Below are 20,858 nucleotides of genomic sequence, written 5' to 3' on the forward strand. Positions count from 1 at the left end.
GAATGCCAGATCAAGACATGTTGTGATGGGATGTAGTTCTGTCTGCTTCAAAAGCCACCAGGTTGTTCAGACAGAAGCCACAGTCAACACTGTGGAAGGCCTTTTCCTCTGCACCGACACTGAAGACCTCTGCTGCCTGTCTCCATCTACAGGGACTCCTTGAGCAATAGTTATGGCAGAGGGGGACGATTTGCACACAGACACCAAACCAGGCCAGGGACAGGGCTTTATGCCGAATGTATGTGATCCTGTTCCAAGGACCTACATTTTTTGCTGTCTTTTCTCAGGCTTTTCTTGTACTGTATTTATGCCAAACCTTTTGACAAAGGAGGATTCACCCCCGCCCCCACCCCATACCTCATTAAGTGGCAACATCAATAATTCAAGAGGTCACCACTGAGGCTTCAGTGGCTTCTTAAAGGTCTCATCTCATATGGCAGTGGGGTCACTGAAAACAAACGTGCTCAGCACATCACAAGGTTGAATTCCTAGTAGCTAAGATGCAAGGGCAGGGTCTTGCACTGCAGTGAATTCTCCAACAGTCATCAGGACTGGCCTCTCAAAGTTGCATGATGCTTGGGTTATTCTGACTTCTAGCCGGAAAGGATTCCAGGAGGGATTAGTCACTAGTGAAGGTAAGTGCCCGAATGTTATGACTAGGGCTGTCTGTTCAGCATTTCATTTAACTTGAACTGTAGAGGAGATAGAATGCAGAGGCAAGTTGAGAGGAAGCAGTTAACACCAGCAGTGTAAACAAGTGGATAGCACTGCCAGGCCCTGCTTCCCTGGAGGAAGAATTAAGGGGCTCAAGGATTTGTCTTCGAAGGGAATTTGAACTGACCAGACCAGTCCAGCATTCCCATCGCTGGCAAATGAACTTCAGGAAGGCACTAAGTGTCCTACTCTGACCTGGTTTGTAATGAGCCATTTCAGAGATATTTGGAACCTTATAAATCAGACAGAAAGACACAGTAGGATTTTTTGAGCCTTGCTTCTGCATTTCCTGAACATACAAGGCAGCAGATATCAAATAATTTTTTCTTCTCACCCTGTTTTATAAACCCTTAATGGAGTTGCAGCCATGACTTTTTTTTCAAGTCTCAGCTGTGAAGAGAGTTGTCTAAACGCTATGAATCGTAGAGATTCATTGTTGTAATTTTCAAACTCCAGGCAAAAGAACACTTAACTGTTTGCTCTACAGTTGTCCACACATCACTGTCATGGTGAGACTATACACTTAGCTAAGTCTGTTCATGTGTAAGATTTCAGCCAAGACCTAGAGATATAAGTGCCTCCACTTACAAGAAATGGATGCTCTCCCATGAGAATAAAGCTTGCTTGACGTTGGTTGACACTGATAGTGATGAGTTGTTTTAACTTTCCCTGACAATTCAGCAGACAGAGTGAAATAGGTCTTCTTGTTCTCAATTCAGTTCCCAGTTGGGCTGTCTGCATCACAGAACTCTTTGTGCTGCCCTTTGCCATTTCAGAGCAAGTATCATTCCTCATAATGGAAAAGGACACTGCACTTTGTGCGAACATGGAAATGTTCTCACATCCCCACGTAGGGTGGTGCTACGTAGAATGGAAAGAATTTTGTCCATTCCCTGTATCCAGACTGCAAGCTGAAGGTTTTTGTGCCCAATAGTCTAGATTTTATACTCCAACTACATTACCTGGCTTGATAGAAGATACTGTTTCTCACTACAAACCTTGCCTTTCTACAAAGATGTAGAGATTTACATCTACGGATAACTTTAACCTACAGAATACATTTTGTTTGAGGAAGATAAAAAGTCTGCATGGTTCCTCAGATCTGTTTGCCTCTGACTTCAATTTTGCAGTCTTTCCCCATCATCATATTGGCAGCAATGCCAATATTAATATTAATGCCACACTGACTAAATTACTGGAATAACCTCAAAGCAAAAGCAAATTGAAGGGACATTGACCCTTTCTGTTTTGGAAAACACAGAATGAATTCAAGATGCCACTGTCTTGGTAGTAGCTGAGTTTACCCAGATCAGAGAAATTTAAAAAATCAAAAGCACAATTATTTCTTTAACAGACTATTATATTCTATACTGGCTTCTAAGTTTTATTCTCCAGAAGGACAGAAAAGCAGTGGATCTTGACTAAAAAACACTATTCCATGAATCATTAGAATGGGCCTTATAATAGCTAAGAGAACAGACAGACTTTCTTTGTGCTCTGAACAGTATTTCGAAACAGGAAAAAGACTACTTCTTAGTAAAGACTACTGTACCACAAGATGGAAGAATTAATTTTAGTCAAGGGACTTCATCAAATAGATCAGAGGATATTTGCCACTGGGTAGGAAAAATACAGAGACAATTGTTTACTATTCCTTTAAGAACAAAATCCACTCACATGAAAATCTCTTAATGAAGAGGATTTAGGGCTGATGAGAGTTTTTATTGCAGCTTCCTTCTGATGGGCCTAGTATAAGCACACAGACATTTCTGATCTCATTAACCTGATTGTGTGCAACATGATCAACATAGCTTAAGGATGATTTGTAAGATCAAATTCTTGTTCTGCACAAGGATCTTCTTTTGTAGGAAGCCATGCATTGGCACTGCCCTCCATTTATGACTCATATTCCTTGACCTTAGGCTATGAGCTTGCAAGGGGGAACCTTTGTTGTGTCCACATCTTTTCTGACTAATACTGGCTGGAAGATCAGGTTAAGAAAACAGAATTATCTGCATCAAGAATGGAGAAGCAAAACATATGGCAAGAAATCAAAAATCTGAGACACTGTCTCTGGAATGAAGATGATCTCTTGATTGGCGATAAAACATCACCTCCTGTGAAGCTGTGCCAACTTGTGTACCGCAAAACCAATCCTCTAACAGTGGCTACCTTTTTTAGCTTTGCACACTTAGAGCATTCTCCAAACTTCCTTGATCTTAGAAAGGTCAGGAAAGGACAGGGTAGTGACCATCTTTTTGAGGCACAGCTGATTGACTTTTGAAAATGAGAATGACAAATATGCGCTTGATAGCAGATACGCAGATAAGCATGAATGTCCTACTCAGCATTCAGCTCCAGCGTCAGCTCCTGATTATAAGGGAAACTCGGGATCTAGGATGTATTTCCACAAAGGATAGAGACTATAGGGGTGCTGAATACCCTCAACTTCCACCCAAGTCAATGGAAGGGGAAAGATTTCTAGGGTGTCCCTTAGCAGACTTAATCACCATCAGATTTTCTTCTGCAGCTGTGCATATGCTACTTTTATGAAAGCTGCACATTGATGTTTAGAGAAATGACTGGGACATTTCAGAGCAGCCTGTCACAGCAAAAAAAGAACAGAGCTTCCACAGAGCTTGATACCAGATAGAGATTGAATTAGATGAGAAATAGTTCTATGATGAACATCATGGGAAGCTCTTTTCAGAGCTTGCATCTTAATTATAAGAACACGCTTCTTTTTCATTACACTCTCTTCATGTCTTTTTATATGAATATAATGGAAACCTGCAAATTTGCACAGTATCTCTGCAAAATGAAAAATTAATCATATTTCTGCCTTTCTGCAAAAAATATCTGGCATCTCTTCTTTTTTTACAGAACTAAAATTCTTCCCTGTACCATATAAGATTATCAACCCATATATACAACCACCACCAATCTGTCTCCTAATTTAGGATTAATTTTTTCTTAGGGAACCATAAACCCAAATACATTCATTTAAAATATAATCATGTATTTTTAGTACAGAAAAAAGTTTAGTGGTTTGGTTTGGGGTTTTTTTTTAGTTAAATTATGCATTTATGGAAAAATAATTCAGGGCATGTAAGGTGAGATACCAGAGCTGTTTTAAAAATTCATCCCATTCTACAATTATTTGAATCAATACACATAGTAGACTAATAAGTATAACTTACAGATTGTAACATATTGCTCTTGACAGTAGGCAACACATATGTTAAGGAACATCTAATACTGGCACTTTAATGTGAGAAGAAACATCCAATCAAATATTGAAAATGAGCCAAGAGATGGTGATTACATTATACTCTTCCTTGTGCTCAAGGGTTTTAACCACCAATATTTCAAGGAGAATGTGTCCTCCAGAAGGGAATAGAGAGGAAAATTCCATTTTCCAGTTTTATGCATATATGAAAGAATGCTGCTAAACTGATTTAAATACAAAATAAAACTGTGTTACCTCTGTGCAAAATGCAGCTCACCTAAACTTACTTATATTGGCACAATATATCTGCTTTTACTCTGCTGATACAAAACGTCTTTAAGTAAGTCCTCAATGTCTTTGATTTTTACAAAGTTAAGGAAGACTAATTCCTTAGTGGTTGTTGAATCCAAGAACATATAAATGCCACTCCCAGAAGACTTCGCTAGTCCTATGTCACCCAAATCAGATCTTTAACACTTAACAGGTCTTGCCTTGGGAGAGATAAGGACAAACAAATCCAGTCTCACCACTGAGCTTATTCCAGACAGAAGCGTGTCATGAATTAATCATACAAGCAAACTCTTGTACCTCAACTGGAATGGAATACTGTTTTTTCTTAAAAGGATGCCACAATCCCTATGGGGCATCCAAGCTATTAACATCTCTACTCACAAATAATGTTCAGAGTTCTAAGGGGATATGGAAAATGCCAAAGCAACTCCTCTCAAGAGGTGCAAGGCCAGAAATGAAAATATTTGCAAAAGAATAAACCCACAGGGAATCCAACCTTTTTCCAAGCTGTCAAGCAAAGAAACAAAAACCAATACAGCTTCGTGAAAGCAAATGGCCCTATGCTTAGAGAAGAGCACCCAAGAGCTGTTCTTTTGCCTAAAGAACTCAGTGCTATCTGGATGCCAGTTAAGACATGGGGAGGATGCATAATTGACTGGAGATCCCGAAAAATGAATCGATCTCTTTAAACTTACCATACTGTATACAAAATAGGTTTCTAGTAGTGCAATACAATACACAAGATTTCCTTCACAGTTAACACAGCACAATGCAAGACTATTGTCATCAAGCAGAAGTATAATGCCAGAGACATAGAGTAAAAAGAAACACTTTGGCCATTATCTAGTAATTTCTTTCAGAAAGGCCCAGTAAAAACTCTTGTTCTTCACCTCATTCACCCTTCCTTTCTGTCTCCTATGAGGAGATCCATAGCTGTTCACAACTGGGATCTCTGGGGCACAGGGACATTAAGCCTCTTGCCCAGCCTTGTATAAGGAGGTCACTGGCAGGACCAGTGCAGATCTTGCAGAAGCTAATGACATATTGATTACCTTGTTTTCAGATGTCTTGTCCTGGAGCAAAGTACCTCTAGCATTTATGTTCTCAAGCCAGTGATCTGTTAGGTATCCTCTGGAGAGCTATCCTGAAAGGAGATACTATTTTTAGTAAGCATATATATTAGAGAAGTCATAGACAAGAAAGCTAAGTGTGAGAATAGAGCTTATAAAAACCAGTAACTGAACAGACTGCTTTACCCTTGGTTTCTCTGTTTTATGCCAATTTAAAACAATTTCACAAGGACTTTTAACCATTAATATCTCAGTAGTTAGTTTTTAACCCTGCTTTGAGATCTCTGAGCTTAGGAGGCTCTGCAGAACAATTCTATCCAGTTCACTGCCTTGGTCTTAGATTAAGTGACCATGTGGGAGGAAGATGTGTGTGTCTGTACATGACCAGGTACTCAGGACTCTGAGAAACCACTCCACCTCTGTGTGGTCCACAGGGGACTGGGAAGAAGGAGAGAGGGTTCATAAAACTGGTTTCCATTAAAAAGATTAGACCATCCTGGATTAGGGGAACTGGACAGAGGAGATTTGGTCTTTGTCCTGTGAATCCATAAATAAGGGGAATGCTGGGCACCTGGACAAAACAGAATGGGCCATTTGCTTATGGTTCCATTGACCAGGGGAATGTAGACACTGGGGTGGAAAGGCCTGGGCTATTTTGTCATGGCTTCATTGGTCAGGGGAATGTAGGCACCTGCATTGCACAGCCTGGGCAATCTGCCCATAGTTCTATCAAACAAGGAAATATGGGCACCTTTGATCTCACCAAACAGGGCTGTTTGCAGCTTTGTGAGTAGCTGACAGTATAAGAGAAAGAATTTAAAAGAAAAAAGAACAGAGCTAACCAAATAGAAAATGCTGCTGACAGGTGGGAAATGTACCACTGCCTTTGCTGTGGTACTGCCAGGTGTAGCTCTGTGCGGAGCCTGGTAGCTGATTCTGTTAGTTTAAGGGGGTTTATCTCCCCATGTGCCATCAACATGCAACAGAACTATCTTCCAGGCACATACCACAAGCTCTTTTCTGGCTCCTGCAAGCAAAAAGGAGCAAAAGTATTTTACATGCTGCAAGTATTTAAATTGGTTGGTTCACTAGAAAGAAATAAAAAGAAAAACACAGAGAGAGAGAAAGAGGGAATCCCTATGGAAACAAAGCTTTCACTCTGCTAATGGAGTTAGTCAGACAGACACTGTCACCACTTATAAAGCAGGGCCAAAGAACCCTGAGGGCAAGTCCCTCTGCTATGATGGAAAAACTCAACCAGAGGAGAAAATAGCTCTCAAATTGGAGTTAGCATATCCATAGAGGACACCTAAGCCTGGGAACAAATGCAACCAGCTCTCTAGTTCACTGGCATGGACTGTGGTGCAGCCCTCCGTTGTCAACCTCTCCCCAAAAGCAACAGAAACAAACACACCCTGAGAGATACAGAAGGGTAGAGCGGTGCATGAGCTAAAATACATGTCCCTTTAGTCACTGTTAAACACCAAATTAGAACTGTGACACTCAAACCCAAACTGTTGCTGCTCTGGAAAACTATCAAACAGCATAAAAGCTGTGACAAAAGAGTAACAACCTGCAGACAGCCAGTAGGCACAAAGTGCCTTTGGCCCTGTGAGCTCACTGCAGTGTAGCTACTTCTCTTATCCTAATGAATAAACTGGCTGGCTTTGAAGACAGGGTTCTCTCAATGCTTACTCACCCTAAGCCAAGCTGTGTTTTCTAGCACGTAGTTCAAGTGACCAAGCCAAAAGTCTGATCACAGTTTCCACTTCTTTCACAGATCCCCTTAGTGCCTTAGTTTACCTGACTCTAGAACTCATGCTAAAGCCATGTTCCTAAAATGCTTTGAGAAATATGGATGGCATTAATACTGCATTTATGCCAATAAACCTTGGATTTCTCTGAGTGACACTGTTGTCACTTGGCTCAGAAACACAAGGAAGTAACCAGTGCTTGGACAAGTTACCACATATTGGCTGAACTGCAAGAAGTGACTGGGCTCAGTAACCCCAGGAAGAGATGTTTAAACTAAGGCATTTCCTATCTCACATCTGAGACAGGATGAAAGCAGGTACACGGTCACTTGCTGTGGCTTGGCCAGCTGATGGTAACTCAGCTGTGATGTTCTGGGATCAGTCACAGCCCCACAACTGCTTATGCAGAGTCTTCTAAATAGGAACTATTACTTTTTCCTGAACATCATCTTGGGATGTTTGCTGTGTATGCAGAGTCCTATATCTGTTCTTGGATATGCATCTTCTGTATTTCAGGTGATTTATCGTGCCTTAAGTCCGGCTAACAAGATCGAAGACCCCTATAGTCCTGAGGCTCAAGATCTGCTGAAACTCACCAACCTCCGCCTCCTTTTGTTAAAAAGACAGGAATGTCCATGCCATGGTTCAGGATTGGTAGAGAAACCTCAGAGATTTGCCCACTATGCTATTTACGACCTGATCATCCGGGGAAGCTGCTTTTGCAATGGGCATGCAGAGGAATGTGAGCTTGCCAACAGGACGGGGGTCATGGAGAACGTGGTGAGTTCTAGACATTCAGTAACTTACTAGACTTGTTACCTGCTTGTGCTTTCTCAGCCTAACTGTACATTTTGTATATGATCCTGTCCAAGCCTCCCTAAGCCTATCTAAAAAAGGGCAGCACTGTCAATCCACATTAGTGAAATCTATACCACTCTGGGAAAATTTTTCCTATAACCCTTGCTGCAGGTCCATATGCATTGCTAGAGGTGGGTCCTTCTAAAAACTCTGGACCTCAAAATACCTATAAATTGTGAAGGGGCTTTGTAATTGGAACAGAGATCCAACCTGAAATATAGTGAATGAAATCTCCTACCTGTATGCCTGCACAGAACTGAATTAATCTCTTTGATGCAAAGACTGCCCTGACCAGAATTTCAGCGTCAAATCTCGAATCTCAGATTTTCTGAGTTTGTGAGACATGAGCAGTTCTGTCATACTTAGGGTTTCAGACTTTACTTTTAGGTTTTCAGCCTTCTGTGTTTTTGTTACTTTCATTACATAGATAGCAGTGTTCAGGATGTGAAAATAATTTCCACTCCCCCCCTCTTTTACCCATTCAGCTTAAAATAAGTTAGAATATTTTATTTTAAAAGCCAAACCTTGTAGGAATATTATTCTATAGTACTATGACTAGCCCCTCCCTGTTCAGTCTTTTATCTGCATTTGACCCTGGATGTGCAGATATGAGTTGTGGTTTTATGCCTACTCAGAAGTTGTGATTCAGGGGGAATGACTGCTGTCTCCTTTTTGATTTGGCTGCAAGTATTATATAGAATAACTGTAATAACATTCACAGGGATATAATGCTAACCAAATATCTAGGTACATCTAAACATATACCTCACAGACAGAATTCAAGCCACTTTAAACTAGTCAATGGCTACACTGGTTCCAGAAGGCCGTCTCTCTCTGTAATTGGTTTTGAAAACCAAAATAACCCTTAGAACTTTAGTCCCTGGTGCACTCTGACATAATAGACTCAAGAAATACATCCTCAGCTAATTTCTGTCCCTTTAGGTATATGGTACACTTGACATTTTGGTTTATTTTCTTCTGGAATGTGTATTCTTTGTCTTCCTTTCAACTGTTCTAGGTTCAGAGGTAGATATTGTAAGGTAATTAGGACTGTATGAGTTTCACAATGTTTGCAAAATCATTTCTGAATCAGTTCCATCTGAGGTATAAAACTAAGATTCAGCTAAGTATTCTAGCACTAGGTGATATTATCAGATTGAATTAACAATAACTATAGACTCACTTAATATATAACTGTGTGGAGAAAAGCTGTTTAAAGAGTGCATCCTCCCTATTGCAAACTGTTAAATATACACAGTGGAAACAAATAGATGAATAGCATGCTAAATGAATACAGCTGGTAGAAGAATAAACACTCTGCCCATCAGAAAAGGAAAACACAACATTGTGTATATTACTGGCATAACCATTATAAACTACGACTGGATTTTTTTTCCCCACTAGTCCCAAGGGAATAGAATCTTTTTGTGCCATCGATGACTTCATGGGGCAGAAGGTGAAATAGTTTTGATGAAATGCACTTCATGAGTGACTCATGTCCCAGGAGACAGGAGGGTGGATGAATCATGTCATTCGCACAGGCACAGATATTAGCAAGTCTTTGCCTAAGTAGGGATTCAAACGCAGCAGTGAGAGAAGTAGAAAAGCCTTCCAGAGCTTGAACCACCTCCAGAATCCTAGATGAGGGCTGGAAAAGACCATAAGTGAGCTGGTCTGAGTCCTTGTATAAAGGTATGATCAAGCATACCTAAGCCATTCACTAGTGAATGCTTGTTGAACTAGTTTTTGAAAATCTCTGATGAAGGAGATTCAATAGCAACCCTCAGTAGTTTTTCCCATTTTGACATTTTGAAAGCTCTTCTTTAGTGCCTGCCTAAATAATCTCTGCTGTAAATTAAGGTGATGCCTTCTTGTCCCCCCTCCCCCAATGATCATGGAAAGCAGTTGATCCTCATTCTGCAGATATGACTGGAAGTTTCTTATGGTATCCTTTCTTAGTTTTCGGTTTTTTGTACTAATCAGCGAAGTGTGAAACCTTAGGTGGTTTAATTTTTAATTTAAAATTCTACTCCCAGGTCATACAAGTCTGGAGTAAAGATGATCATGCTATTTTGCTCCTCTTTTCTGTGCTTTAGTCATTACACCCTAGCTCTTTCTCAAATATGCAATGAAAATCCACTCCTGGAGAGCCTTTTACATGTTATCTAATACTTACCAATGATGATATTGTAGTGGTGAAGGGAGAGTTCACATAGGTACAGATCTCAGGATTTGCTTTACGTAGCTAGCATGAGGGAGTTTATGTAAGTGTATAACTTCGCATCTTAGAATATGGTAATCTCCTTGCTTACATGCAGAAGGAAAAGGTCTTTGTTGTCGAGTAATGAACACCAATGATACATTTCATATCAGCCAGACTACATTGCAACAAAAATCTTTGTCATCTTGCAATTTCTTGGCAGAGACAGGGAAGGTGCTCTACTTTCAGTCACATGGTGGCTAAAACTGGATGGGAAAAAGAGATGTTAGAAACAAACACTGCATGTCCAGAAATAATCTGATTCCTTCCACTGGCCACATTTAATATTTAATGAACACATGGGCAGAGCAAGTCTCAAGACACATAGTTTTTAATGTGGCTAGTGAGGGTGATACCACAGCATGAAGGCACAGCAGCTTCATGTTTCCTGAGTTGCTGTCAAGTAATTAAATAAAATGCTGGAAAAATACAGACCTCCACAGAAAGGCTTAAGTAATAGGAGTTTCAGTCTCTTAAGAGTTCAGAGTAGTCCTCCTACAATGTATTTATTTCCTGTAGTTAACAAAAACAAAAGCAAGTCCATGTAGAAAACAACTGTAATTGTTTGCCATGGGATAGGCCCAAAAACTGAGATCATTCTGCACTTAGGTCTTGGAAGAGACATAATTGGGCGAACTTTTAAGTCTGCTCTTCTTAATCTTGAAAGAAATCTGTTCCATTTGTAATACTTCTAGCACTGCTAGACTGATACTATATGGAGGCTAAATAATGGAGAGAACTAAAGCAAATTTCTTGACACTTTTGAACCAACACTTTTCAACACCATTTTGGAGGGACTAGATGATCTATGACTACTAGATGATCTGTCAATGATCAATTTATCTGTGGATCTGTCAGTTCAGTCATGACAACCCATTCAGCTTCTGGCTTCTCCACTGAGGCTGCCAATAACAAATGCAGCTCTATGAGAAGCAATGTCACAGATGCTACAGTGTTGTAGAAACGAATGGATACAAGAAAACTGCAAATTGTAAAACTGACCTTCAAATGGTACATCATTCCTCATAGCTTGAAATCCTAGATAGTTTCGTGCATATTCTCTCTGGTCATAAGTCATTTGTGAAAATCCTGAGTACAGCAAGGTTCACAGCAGACTTCCATAGGATCCAGTGGAAATGTCCTTTGACTTCTTATTTTGGCAGCAAACCAGTAGTAATTACTCTTACAATGTGGCTTTTTTTTGGAACAAGCCATGCACCCACCTCAACACAATTTATCTAGATCACACTTCCCTTATTAACTACTGAGAATATCATGTCAGACAGGAGAAAAACTTCGAGAAATGAAGATGGGAGCTGTAAACAACAGGCAAGAAACTTCTGGACAAACATATCTTGAATTTGGGGTTTGTTGCTATTGACAGTAATGTTATCTTGTTTTCTATTTCCTTTCCTCAGACTGAAAAAAAGAGACACAGACATGTCATACCCAACTTCAATAGCTTCTTATGATAGCTGAGGACAAAATTCTCCTTTCTGAATTTCATGTCCTGTGTTATTCGAACTCTTACAAGTAGCTCCTTTGTCAGTGAGGGAAATTATTGAGATTGTGTTTTGCTGCAGAAACTACAGAGAAGCATTTTCTTTTAAATGGAGGGCATTAGTAAGCTGTTATAAGGGAGACAACTGCCAGGACCTGGCCACCTGAGTACATCTAGTCGTCTTCTATCATTGGATGCAAAGGAACGTAATACTGTCCCAGGTATTGCTGTTGCAGGATGTACAAAGTTATGTGTTGCTGTACAGTAAAGTATTTATTTATTAAGCTCCAGCAAAGTTAGTAAGAGCTGTCAGGTTTTGGATCTGCTTTGATGACACATTTTAGCTGAGTCCAGGGGTGCTTCCAGAACAAAGTTTACAAAGCAGAAAGCGCACATGGACAGAACACAGAATCTAGACCAAAGTCCTTTCTGTTTGCCAAACATTTCACAATTCTCTTTCTAGTCCATGAGAAGTAAGTATGGACAGAGGAAAGCGAATATGGATTAAAATGTTTTTGTATAAAGCATTAGGGTTTTTTTACTTGTTAATTATTGGTACCTACACTGCCAGGAAATTCTTACAAGTTGCCTCAGATGTTTCTTTTGCTTCTTTATCCTGTTTACAGAGACAAACTAGACTCCCTGGGGGTCTGATCCTCCACAATGAAGCAAATGGAAAGTTTTCCACTTACTTCAAAGGGAGCAGGATCTGGTCCTAAGTAAGATTCCTTGTTTGGCATAATGGAGGTTACATAAGGTAAAACTTGTTTTTCTACGGCAATTTTCTAGGTGACTTGGCTGTTGTATCCCTTGCAAATATTACCTCTTCTTCAAATATCTTGTGCAGTTCTACTGATAATCCCCAGCTAAGTTTTCACATTATCTGATCCAAGCTGTGCCAGTCTGTATGATATCCAGCACTCAGAGATGCAGGAGGTGCTCTCTGTTGTAGCTGGCAACTCAAAGAGTATTTTTTGTTTCAGAAAAAGTTACCCTGTGTAGATCAACTATGTCAGTAGCATCAGGAATGTTTAAAAAAAAAAATTACAAGAGCTTCTAGATCACGTCAGAATAAATTCTAGAAACAGATCCCTGTGCTGATTTTTTCCAAAAATGAAAACTGAATGTGGACTTCAAGCTCTGCCCATAATGATCTGAAAACATAGAAGAAGATCATACACATTATGGAGCAAAAAGTAGTCATGAACTACATGAACTACATGAAAAGAAAGTGGTGTTGCTGACACCTTTGCTATCCACAGTGAACCAAAGCATTTCACAGGAATCCTTCTGGGAACATGCAGGTGGATGAGAACGTTTCAGATATTTGTGTTCAGAGATGACAAAGAAGCTGACAGGGGAGCATCATGGAAAGGTTCTCTTTAATTTTAGTGGATAGTTTCAGTGAGTTCCGAGTTTCCTAGGGCAAGATGTGCTTCAAAACTGTGACTAAATGACAGTTAAGTTCTGAAACAATAGAAGTTAGAAAAGGATATTTAGACTTGTCTTGTAGGTCACATCCAGAAGATCCTATTTTATCACATTCTCACAAAAGTCACCAGAAATTTTAGCTGAAGGATACCTAAATAAATCTTAAAAAGAGCTTTCCTTTACATTCCATGCTTCTCTTGCTGTTTCAGAGTTACTGTGAAGAAGACTGGCACATTAAATTAATGCCTCCATGACTGCCAGGAATTGGTTCTTGGCCAACCCAAAAATCAACACCCCCGTCCTTCTGAGTTGTTAAAAATTTGAATCCCAGAGAAAATATGGTACATATTCCCTCTTTATTTTAGATATATTGTATCCTCCAAATTCAAGCACACCTGTGGGTTTGTGTCTGGGCTGTTTCCTTTCAAAAAATGTATTAATTCTGGTTAGGTTTCTTATAGTTTTGACTCAGATGCTACAACAGTTATCTCCTAGAATTGCACAAAACCTGCAGTAGTAGTCCTGATCTTAAAAGTTTCAGAGTCCTGTTCAGTACAGATTTAGGCTCTGTAATCTGGATTCCTCTCCATAGTTTCTGTGAATATTTCTGGTTTTGGTGGCTCTTCGATGCTAGACTCCAACTTTAACAAGTTTGTCCTCCCCTCCCAACAGAATCAGCACTACCTTGCATTACAGCCATTTCAGCTGGAATAGCAGGGACACATGTAAGCAACAGTTCGCCCAGTTCTGAATTGACATTCAGGTAAGGTTCAGGTAATGTTAGGTCTAAAATGGTTCCAGGAACCATTCCTAGATGGTTTAGTAGAAGGTTCTGTCCATCCCCTGCCTTTCCACTTAGCACTGCCCACTGAAGTGAAGGCAAGAGCAGGAGAACTTTTGTGCTGCTGTGCAGCCTCATCCACCTGCACTGGCCAACACGCTCTCTTTTAGAGGGGACATACCCCGCCTTCTGTTGAGCTCTGAAATTAAACTGGTCTGTGAGTGCTATTTCATCTTATGAAAGATGGCTGATTTGGTTACTTTGGTGTACCTTGACAATATACCATGACATACCGCATCTTTAATTTGCTTGTTGCGCATAGGGTGTGTGGGCTGTGCTTCTACCCTCTTCTGATTATAATCAGTGTGTTTAACTTGATATCCATGCAGGTTCTCCATGAGCTCTACTGAGAACCTGTGGTTTGCAGCCAGAGCATCTGGCATTCATACCATCAACATGATGTTTTGAGTATCTATGGTTTAGAGAATAACCACGATTTTGATGGTATGATCCACATAGTGGTTGTCAGCAGGAATTCTGCAATTATAAAGTCAACAAGTTTTTCCTACATTTTATTATTGTTGTGGAAATGTCTTTTACTAGTCCAAATCAGAAAAACGTGCCTATTCAGGAATGGTGTTTAAACGCATGCGTAAATGCTTTCCTGAATCAGGGCTCAGTGTAGATCCACCCATGCAGACATGCATCGTACTTGTAGGAAACTGTCTCTTATTTTGTGGGATAGGGTAGCAAACAATTTCCTATCTGACATTATTAGCCTTTAAACACAGCTTTTCTTAAAAGCAATGGCTATGGGTGAGCTACTTAAACTTATTTTCATTGTATTGCTTAATTGCTGTCATTAATAGTGTTTTTTCTTGTTTTAATCACTTAAGTAATGCTCTCTGCTACTTTCTTCTCAGTGAAAGAACCATAATAACCCTGCTAGTAAAAAGATTTTATTGGAAACACTTGCAAATATATTTTAGGGCTAGTAAAATATGCCTTATAGTTCTTTTAAGGATTGCTTTTCACATTAAAGCTACAAGAGTCTGTGTGTGTGTGTGTGTATCTAAGAGAGAGAAATAATTGCTTCATCTCACAGCTATCAGCCACCGCTTGCTACCAATACCTCGCTGATGTCCCACAGTACAGCATATTTCTGAGGTTGTTTTGTTTAAGCTCCATGCAGTATGTACTTTCTGTCTCTCTAAGTTGAATTTGACACAGCCACCAGCACTAGGAAGTTGCTGTGATGTGACAATCATAGGAGCTGCTGTGTTTGGCCTCATACATTAGGTCCTTGTGTTTTTAAGCTCCCTTGGGACTGAATAGAGTGCTATGTTGTTTCTGTCCTCAGCTCACCTACATGTTACTAAAACAAAAGTTTTCAGTCTTTTACCAAGGCTTTTCAAGGCCTTTCAGCCAGTTCAATCATCCCCAGTAAATCTCCCAGTAATGTAAGCAAATCTTTCTACAGTTGTACCTTGTGGTTGCATGGAATTTGCATTTTAACACTTTGGCAGCAGGTGCACACAAAATATGGAGAAATTTCCACAGGATTATAAGCAAATTCCATATTACTCAGTGCAAAAGTTATAAAATCCTACATATATTTCCTTGCCTTGGTTCATTCACTGTGCTGGAAGGGTCCTGGGGATTAGCTTTTCATCCTTTAGGCATTTGGAATCCTTTCTTTGCTGTGCACAAGTTTTCTGCTAAATCATGGACTTTCTTCTGCTTTTTCTCCCTTCCCAGATTCCTTATAAATTTGGCTGGTCCTGCACCTTTTTCAGCCCTGCCCTTCCCCCACTCTCCAGGCTGCAGCCATCTGCAGAGAAGTTGCAGAAAACTGTTTTTCTCTTGGCTTCATCTATTCCATTACTCAACATAATTTCACTTGAATGGGAGTTATGCATGCTGCCAAGTTCAGTAAATACAGAGGTAAAAATTCAGAGAAGAGCTCACAGGCCCACTTTGGGAGTGGATTTTCAATCACACACCCCTAGAGCCACTGTGGATTAACCAGTAGAAACCCAGCTAAATTGAGACAGTTGCTGTAGTTAGCCAGACTTACTACAAAGTAAATGACAGAATTGTTTTGTGTGTTGAATGAACAGGTCATGTCCAAACTTCTCTGAACTGTCCACAGTGTGCTAACCCATTATGCCTGACCTATAAATTCACAAATCCTTGTCCATATATCAGAATCTAGAACTTCTCCCATTTCTTCCTCCCCTGAAAACTAATTCTGGGTCTTTCTACAGGGAAGGTTGGCAGTCAGGCCAGACTGGTCAGTGGCATCAGGAACAAAGCTTTGAACAAGACCAAACTCACTTGTGCCATTCACTTCCAGCAGATTTGAACGGTGGTATTTACTCGTTACGCTGTGATTCAGGCATTCACCTATTAAAATACTGAGCCTCTATCCCTTTTCTGCTTCCTCGGTTCTTAAGACACTCACCAAGAGCTGGTGAACTCCTGTAACTCAGGGGCTGCACTCAGGGGCAGCATGACGGCTGTTACTTGTATGCAGTTTGTTACGGATTGATAATGGTGGTGTTGGCACTGTAGGTAAAAATAAAGAGGACAGCTTAGCCCAAAAATGAATAAAAATCAAGCTAGCATTCAGAAAGAAAACAATAAGAAAGCAGAGTGACATGTGGGCTAAGGCACAGCAGGCATGTGTGGAAAGACTGATGGAAGTGAATTCAGGCAGAGGATGGAGTTGTGTCTTGAAACTGTCACAGGCTGAGTTATATTCCCTCACATGAAGCATGAATTTTGTACCTCTTCTGGTCTATTTATCCTGTTCTTTTGTTACTGTTCAAAAAGGTCTTAGTGATGCCTGTCTGAATGTTTAACTAAACACTATCACTGATTTTTCTTCACCATTACCTATTCAGTGAATTAGGAACCAGCAGCACCTCATTCACTCACTGCTGTGGAGACCGAAACCTGTATGTGCTCAGGTGGCCTTGCCACAAGTATCCCAGCTCTTCTTATCCCTGCCAAGTACCCTCAGACTTAATTTACCAAAGTGACCAAGTATGAGCCAGAAATTCAGTTCCCTCAGAAAACACCCATATGTGTACTAGTTTTTAGGCACATACACTTATTAGACCTTTTTACAGAAACCAGCAAGTGACATAGGAAAAGAATGGGTTTTTTCATTCCTGATTAGAGCAGGAATTTCAACTGTCAATCTACCCACAGCAAGCACAGTAATCTGGGACTTACTCCCAAGTCACCCATTCTTTTAGGTCTTTGTGAATTTGAAGAAGTTGAAGGAAATTTTTAATTTGGCCTCTTAAAAGTCATATGAGTTCTCCTTGGGACCTGATATTGAAAGATTTATTATAAATCTGCATGGATACAACTCCTCCTTTGGAGAGACAACAGAGCCCATTTGAACTGTAAGAGAAACAAAGCAGAACAGCAGACACTGTTTTGTATTTAAGCACTCAAAATGACCCAGAGTGAGTCGTTTTACTAAAAGCAGGTAAGGGACTAGCCTCTGATGTCATTGCAAACTGCTGTATCCAAAATTTCTCTGGCGACATTACAAAGTGAACACAGAGCCCAAAGACAAACATTTTCTCCGAATCAGCAACAGTTGCTCTGTTCTGGAAGGCTTCCAAATTTAACCTTCATTCATTAGGAAACAAGCCCCAAAATGGACTGAGAATAGCACAGGAGAAAAAGCAACAACCACAACATTTACTGAAAGGACAAAAGGTAAAAGAAACTAAATGGGCAGGGAGAAAGCAAGAGGCTTCAGGTATTATACAAAGCTGAACAGAGTTTAAAAAAATCAAAAAATTGCAGAACAAACAGATGGAAAATTTCCACTTGCTCTCTCAGCTGTGGATCAGAATTCAGGTGAAGCAACTTTGTGCAGTCAAAGGTGAATAAGTATCATGTAATTCCTTGGAACTGTGGTATGAAAGCAGGATATGGTTCTACACTGTTTGCTATAAATCAGCCAGAAGTTTCTGAGCTGCACGGAAGAACTACTGGATTAAATTCATGGCTTAGTATAGCAGGTCAAGCTAAATGATTGGAACTGATCATCCTTGGCATTAAAACCCATGAAGCTATAACCTCCTCTGTGTCCTGATACAAAGCTGCTCAGGTGATAGATGTACAAATCAAAGCCTTTGGCAGCAATACCAGACTAGTAACAGCACGACTGTACTGTGAAGCAGATGAGGGAATTAATCCAGATTAAAAATATTAGTGCCAAGGAAAAAAAAGTGGTTTTAACTTTTTTTTTAACATGGTTTAGTTTCACAGCCCAATTTACACATGACTCAGGGCATTATGCACAAGGTGATAGCATAGAAAGAAGTAGTAAGGAAAGCAGAAATGTCTGAGATCAAGATTGCCCCCAAAGACTTTACATCATGAAACCTGAGAACATAGCTGCTATAGCAAAACACAAAAGCAGAGCTTGCTTTCAAGTGGCTATTAAAGCCAATATGGTGGTGATTGAAAGTACAGCATAACATTTTTGTTCCTTTCCTGGACTAATAATATCCTCTAACTGCAAGTATGTCAGCCTATAAACTTCTACCCTTTGCAAAAGCTGATTAGAAAACTGGAAGCGTGATGCAGCCAGAATATCAGTATCTAAAGCAACAGTTTTCATCTTTCAAAGCTCATAGCATGCATTTGTGATATGAGTAACCCTGGCTGAATGCACTCGGAAAGCATAACCTGTACAGGTTATGCATGTAGTATTTCAGACTGGTTTTATTAAATGGGGAGGTTTATATGATCACACAGTCTGCCTGCCTGCCAGTACATCTATTTCTCTGATCCATTCCCTACAGTAACTTTGGAAGGCACCATCCGGTTTCAAAAAAATTTGTCAGAGCAACTGAACTCTCAATACAATGATGCTCCAATGAACGGGAAAGATCCTTGGAGACAACTAAAGTTATCACCGTAATGAGGAGAAGCAGATGAAGGGACGTGTCATAAAAATAAATTCCATAATATTTCTGAAGTACTCAATTATTGCAGTAATGAGCACTGTGGAAAAACCCATATAGGCCTAAATACTTTTGTATCTAAGGATCAGTTTATGTCGAGTGATGCAGCGTCATATACTGAACATTGAGGATAAAGTGAAATATGAGAGATGTGAGACAGAAATCTCCTGGATCTCAGTCTTTCTCCTGCTGTACCAATACATTTATATGTATTCATATAAATCTGTGTCATAAACTAATCAGGCTTTAGCTGAAAACTGGCTAGGTTTCCTAATTGATGGCATGAATCTCATGGAAGCCTCTGTTCCTCACACCTTGCTTTCAAGCTCCCTCCACCTGGATTGCCAGCTCCAAATCTAGAAAGCTGAAGTGTTTTTTTCCTCAGGTGCCTCCTAGTAGTCAGATATCCTAAACCTTCCAATGACATTAATCCAGTGGCAATCAAAGTACTATTATCAGGGTCCTGAAGGCACTAAAAGGACTTTAACAGCCCCGACCAGCCCCACCTGGGACTCCTACCCATGCTCGCTGTCCATTGGCCTGGGGTCTCCATTTAAGCTCAGCCCTGGGCTGTTAGTCCCTGGTTGAGTTATGCTGTAGATGTGTTTGTCTGTATCCCTGTCTCTGGCCCTGCCTCCTGGATAGACCTTGGGCCTATGCAGTAAGTAGCTTTGCTCCTGGTGGGCCCCCATGCATGTGTTGTAGCTTGTCTCTCATTCTGCCTCCTGGATGGACTTTGAACCCATGTTGTGAGCTTGTTTCTGGGCCTGTCCCTTGCTGTTCCTGAATTGCCCCTGATCCATCCCCTTGCTGTGTTTGGGGCTGTCAATGGACTGTGGTACCAGCTCCCTGCTTTGCTCATCATGCTCAGGATGGTGCCCCTCAGTAAGGGCACAGCTTATGCTGTGTTAACCCTCATCTTGTAGCTCTTCAACCTTTAAAGAGCAAGCTGCCCAGAGAGGTTGTGGAGCCTCCTTCTCTGCAGGTATTCAAAACTCACTTGGACACATTCCTGTGCAGTCTGCTCTAGGTGAACCTGCTCTGGTGGGGGGGTTGGACTAGATGATCTCCAGTGGTCCCTTGCAGCCCCTACCCTTTGGTGATCCTTGCTGCTCCCTGACAATCATCTTCTTAATCATCATTATCTCCTCGCAACTCTGACCCTGCTTTCTAGGGCGTAGAAAAGTATTAGTGTAGTTTCCCTGAATTTGTATTTCTCTGACTATTTTCTCTACCTTGGCATGATCATCTTTGTGTTCCAGTGAGACCCAGTGCATCCTGAGGTCTTGCATTTGGTAGAGAGCACAATGTTCTAGTGTTTTGGATCCACTCTTGTGAGAGACATGTGGACTTACTTCAGCAGTGAATAACAAGTCAGGGATATGCCTGCTCTCTCTCTTAGTGTTGAGTGTGACTCTCACATTGTCCCTTCCCTAAGCAGATATCCCATTTCCTATTTTATCTGACAGCTTCCTGTATTTTATTCTTGTTCCTTTCTGGACTTTGGTCTCTGAATGCCTCTCCTATCTCTTCCTCTCTAACAGAACAAATTGTTCGTCTTGTTACTTGCAACCACCTCACCTATCCTTATTCCATATCATGCTTAAGTGTAACAGGTCTCTTCCTGCATTAACAGCTTAGTTTCTCCTGCATTAAAAAGTCTTTCTGCAATGGCCATTTAAATCTCTGAATCGCCTTTCTTGTGTGTGTTCTACTTCAGCTGTTTGTCTCTGGTCTCTTCTCCTATCTAATTCCTTTCTGTACTTTGTCACCTCATGTTGCACTCTACTCCTTAGCTGTTTTCACCTGTGAATGCTGTCTATGAGATTACTCTCCATGGAAAAACCGTCTATGAGATAAAACATGGCAGACTTGCTTTCTCTTCTATTATCCTTTACCCCAATACCCATCAATTTTCTTTTCCTTGTTCTTAAACTTATACAAAGAATGTTAGTCCTTGGATCTAGCACTT

General features: G+C 40.5%; 1 protein-coding gene across 1 annotated transcript in view; it reads left to right on the forward strand.

The window, feature by feature from the left end:
* Positions 1-20,858, forward strand: part of LOC104251905 (netrin-4) — a 50,937-nt gene that overhangs the window by 11,955 nt on the left and 18,124 nt on the right. Inside the window, exon 3 of the mRNA XM_009818263.2 lies at positions 7,575-7,838. Within this exon, the coding sequence (XP_009816565.2) occupies positions 7,575-7,838 (264 nt within the window). The remainder of the gene's footprint in view (positions 1-7,574; positions 7,839-20,858) is intronic.

The sequence above is a fragment of the Gavia stellata genome, chromosome 12, assembly GCF_030936135.1.
Source record: "Gavia stellata isolate bGavSte3 chromosome 12, bGavSte3.hap2, whole genome shotgun sequence".
Lineage (NCBI taxonomy): Eukaryota > Metazoa > Chordata > Aves > Gaviiformes > Gaviidae > Gavia > Gavia stellata.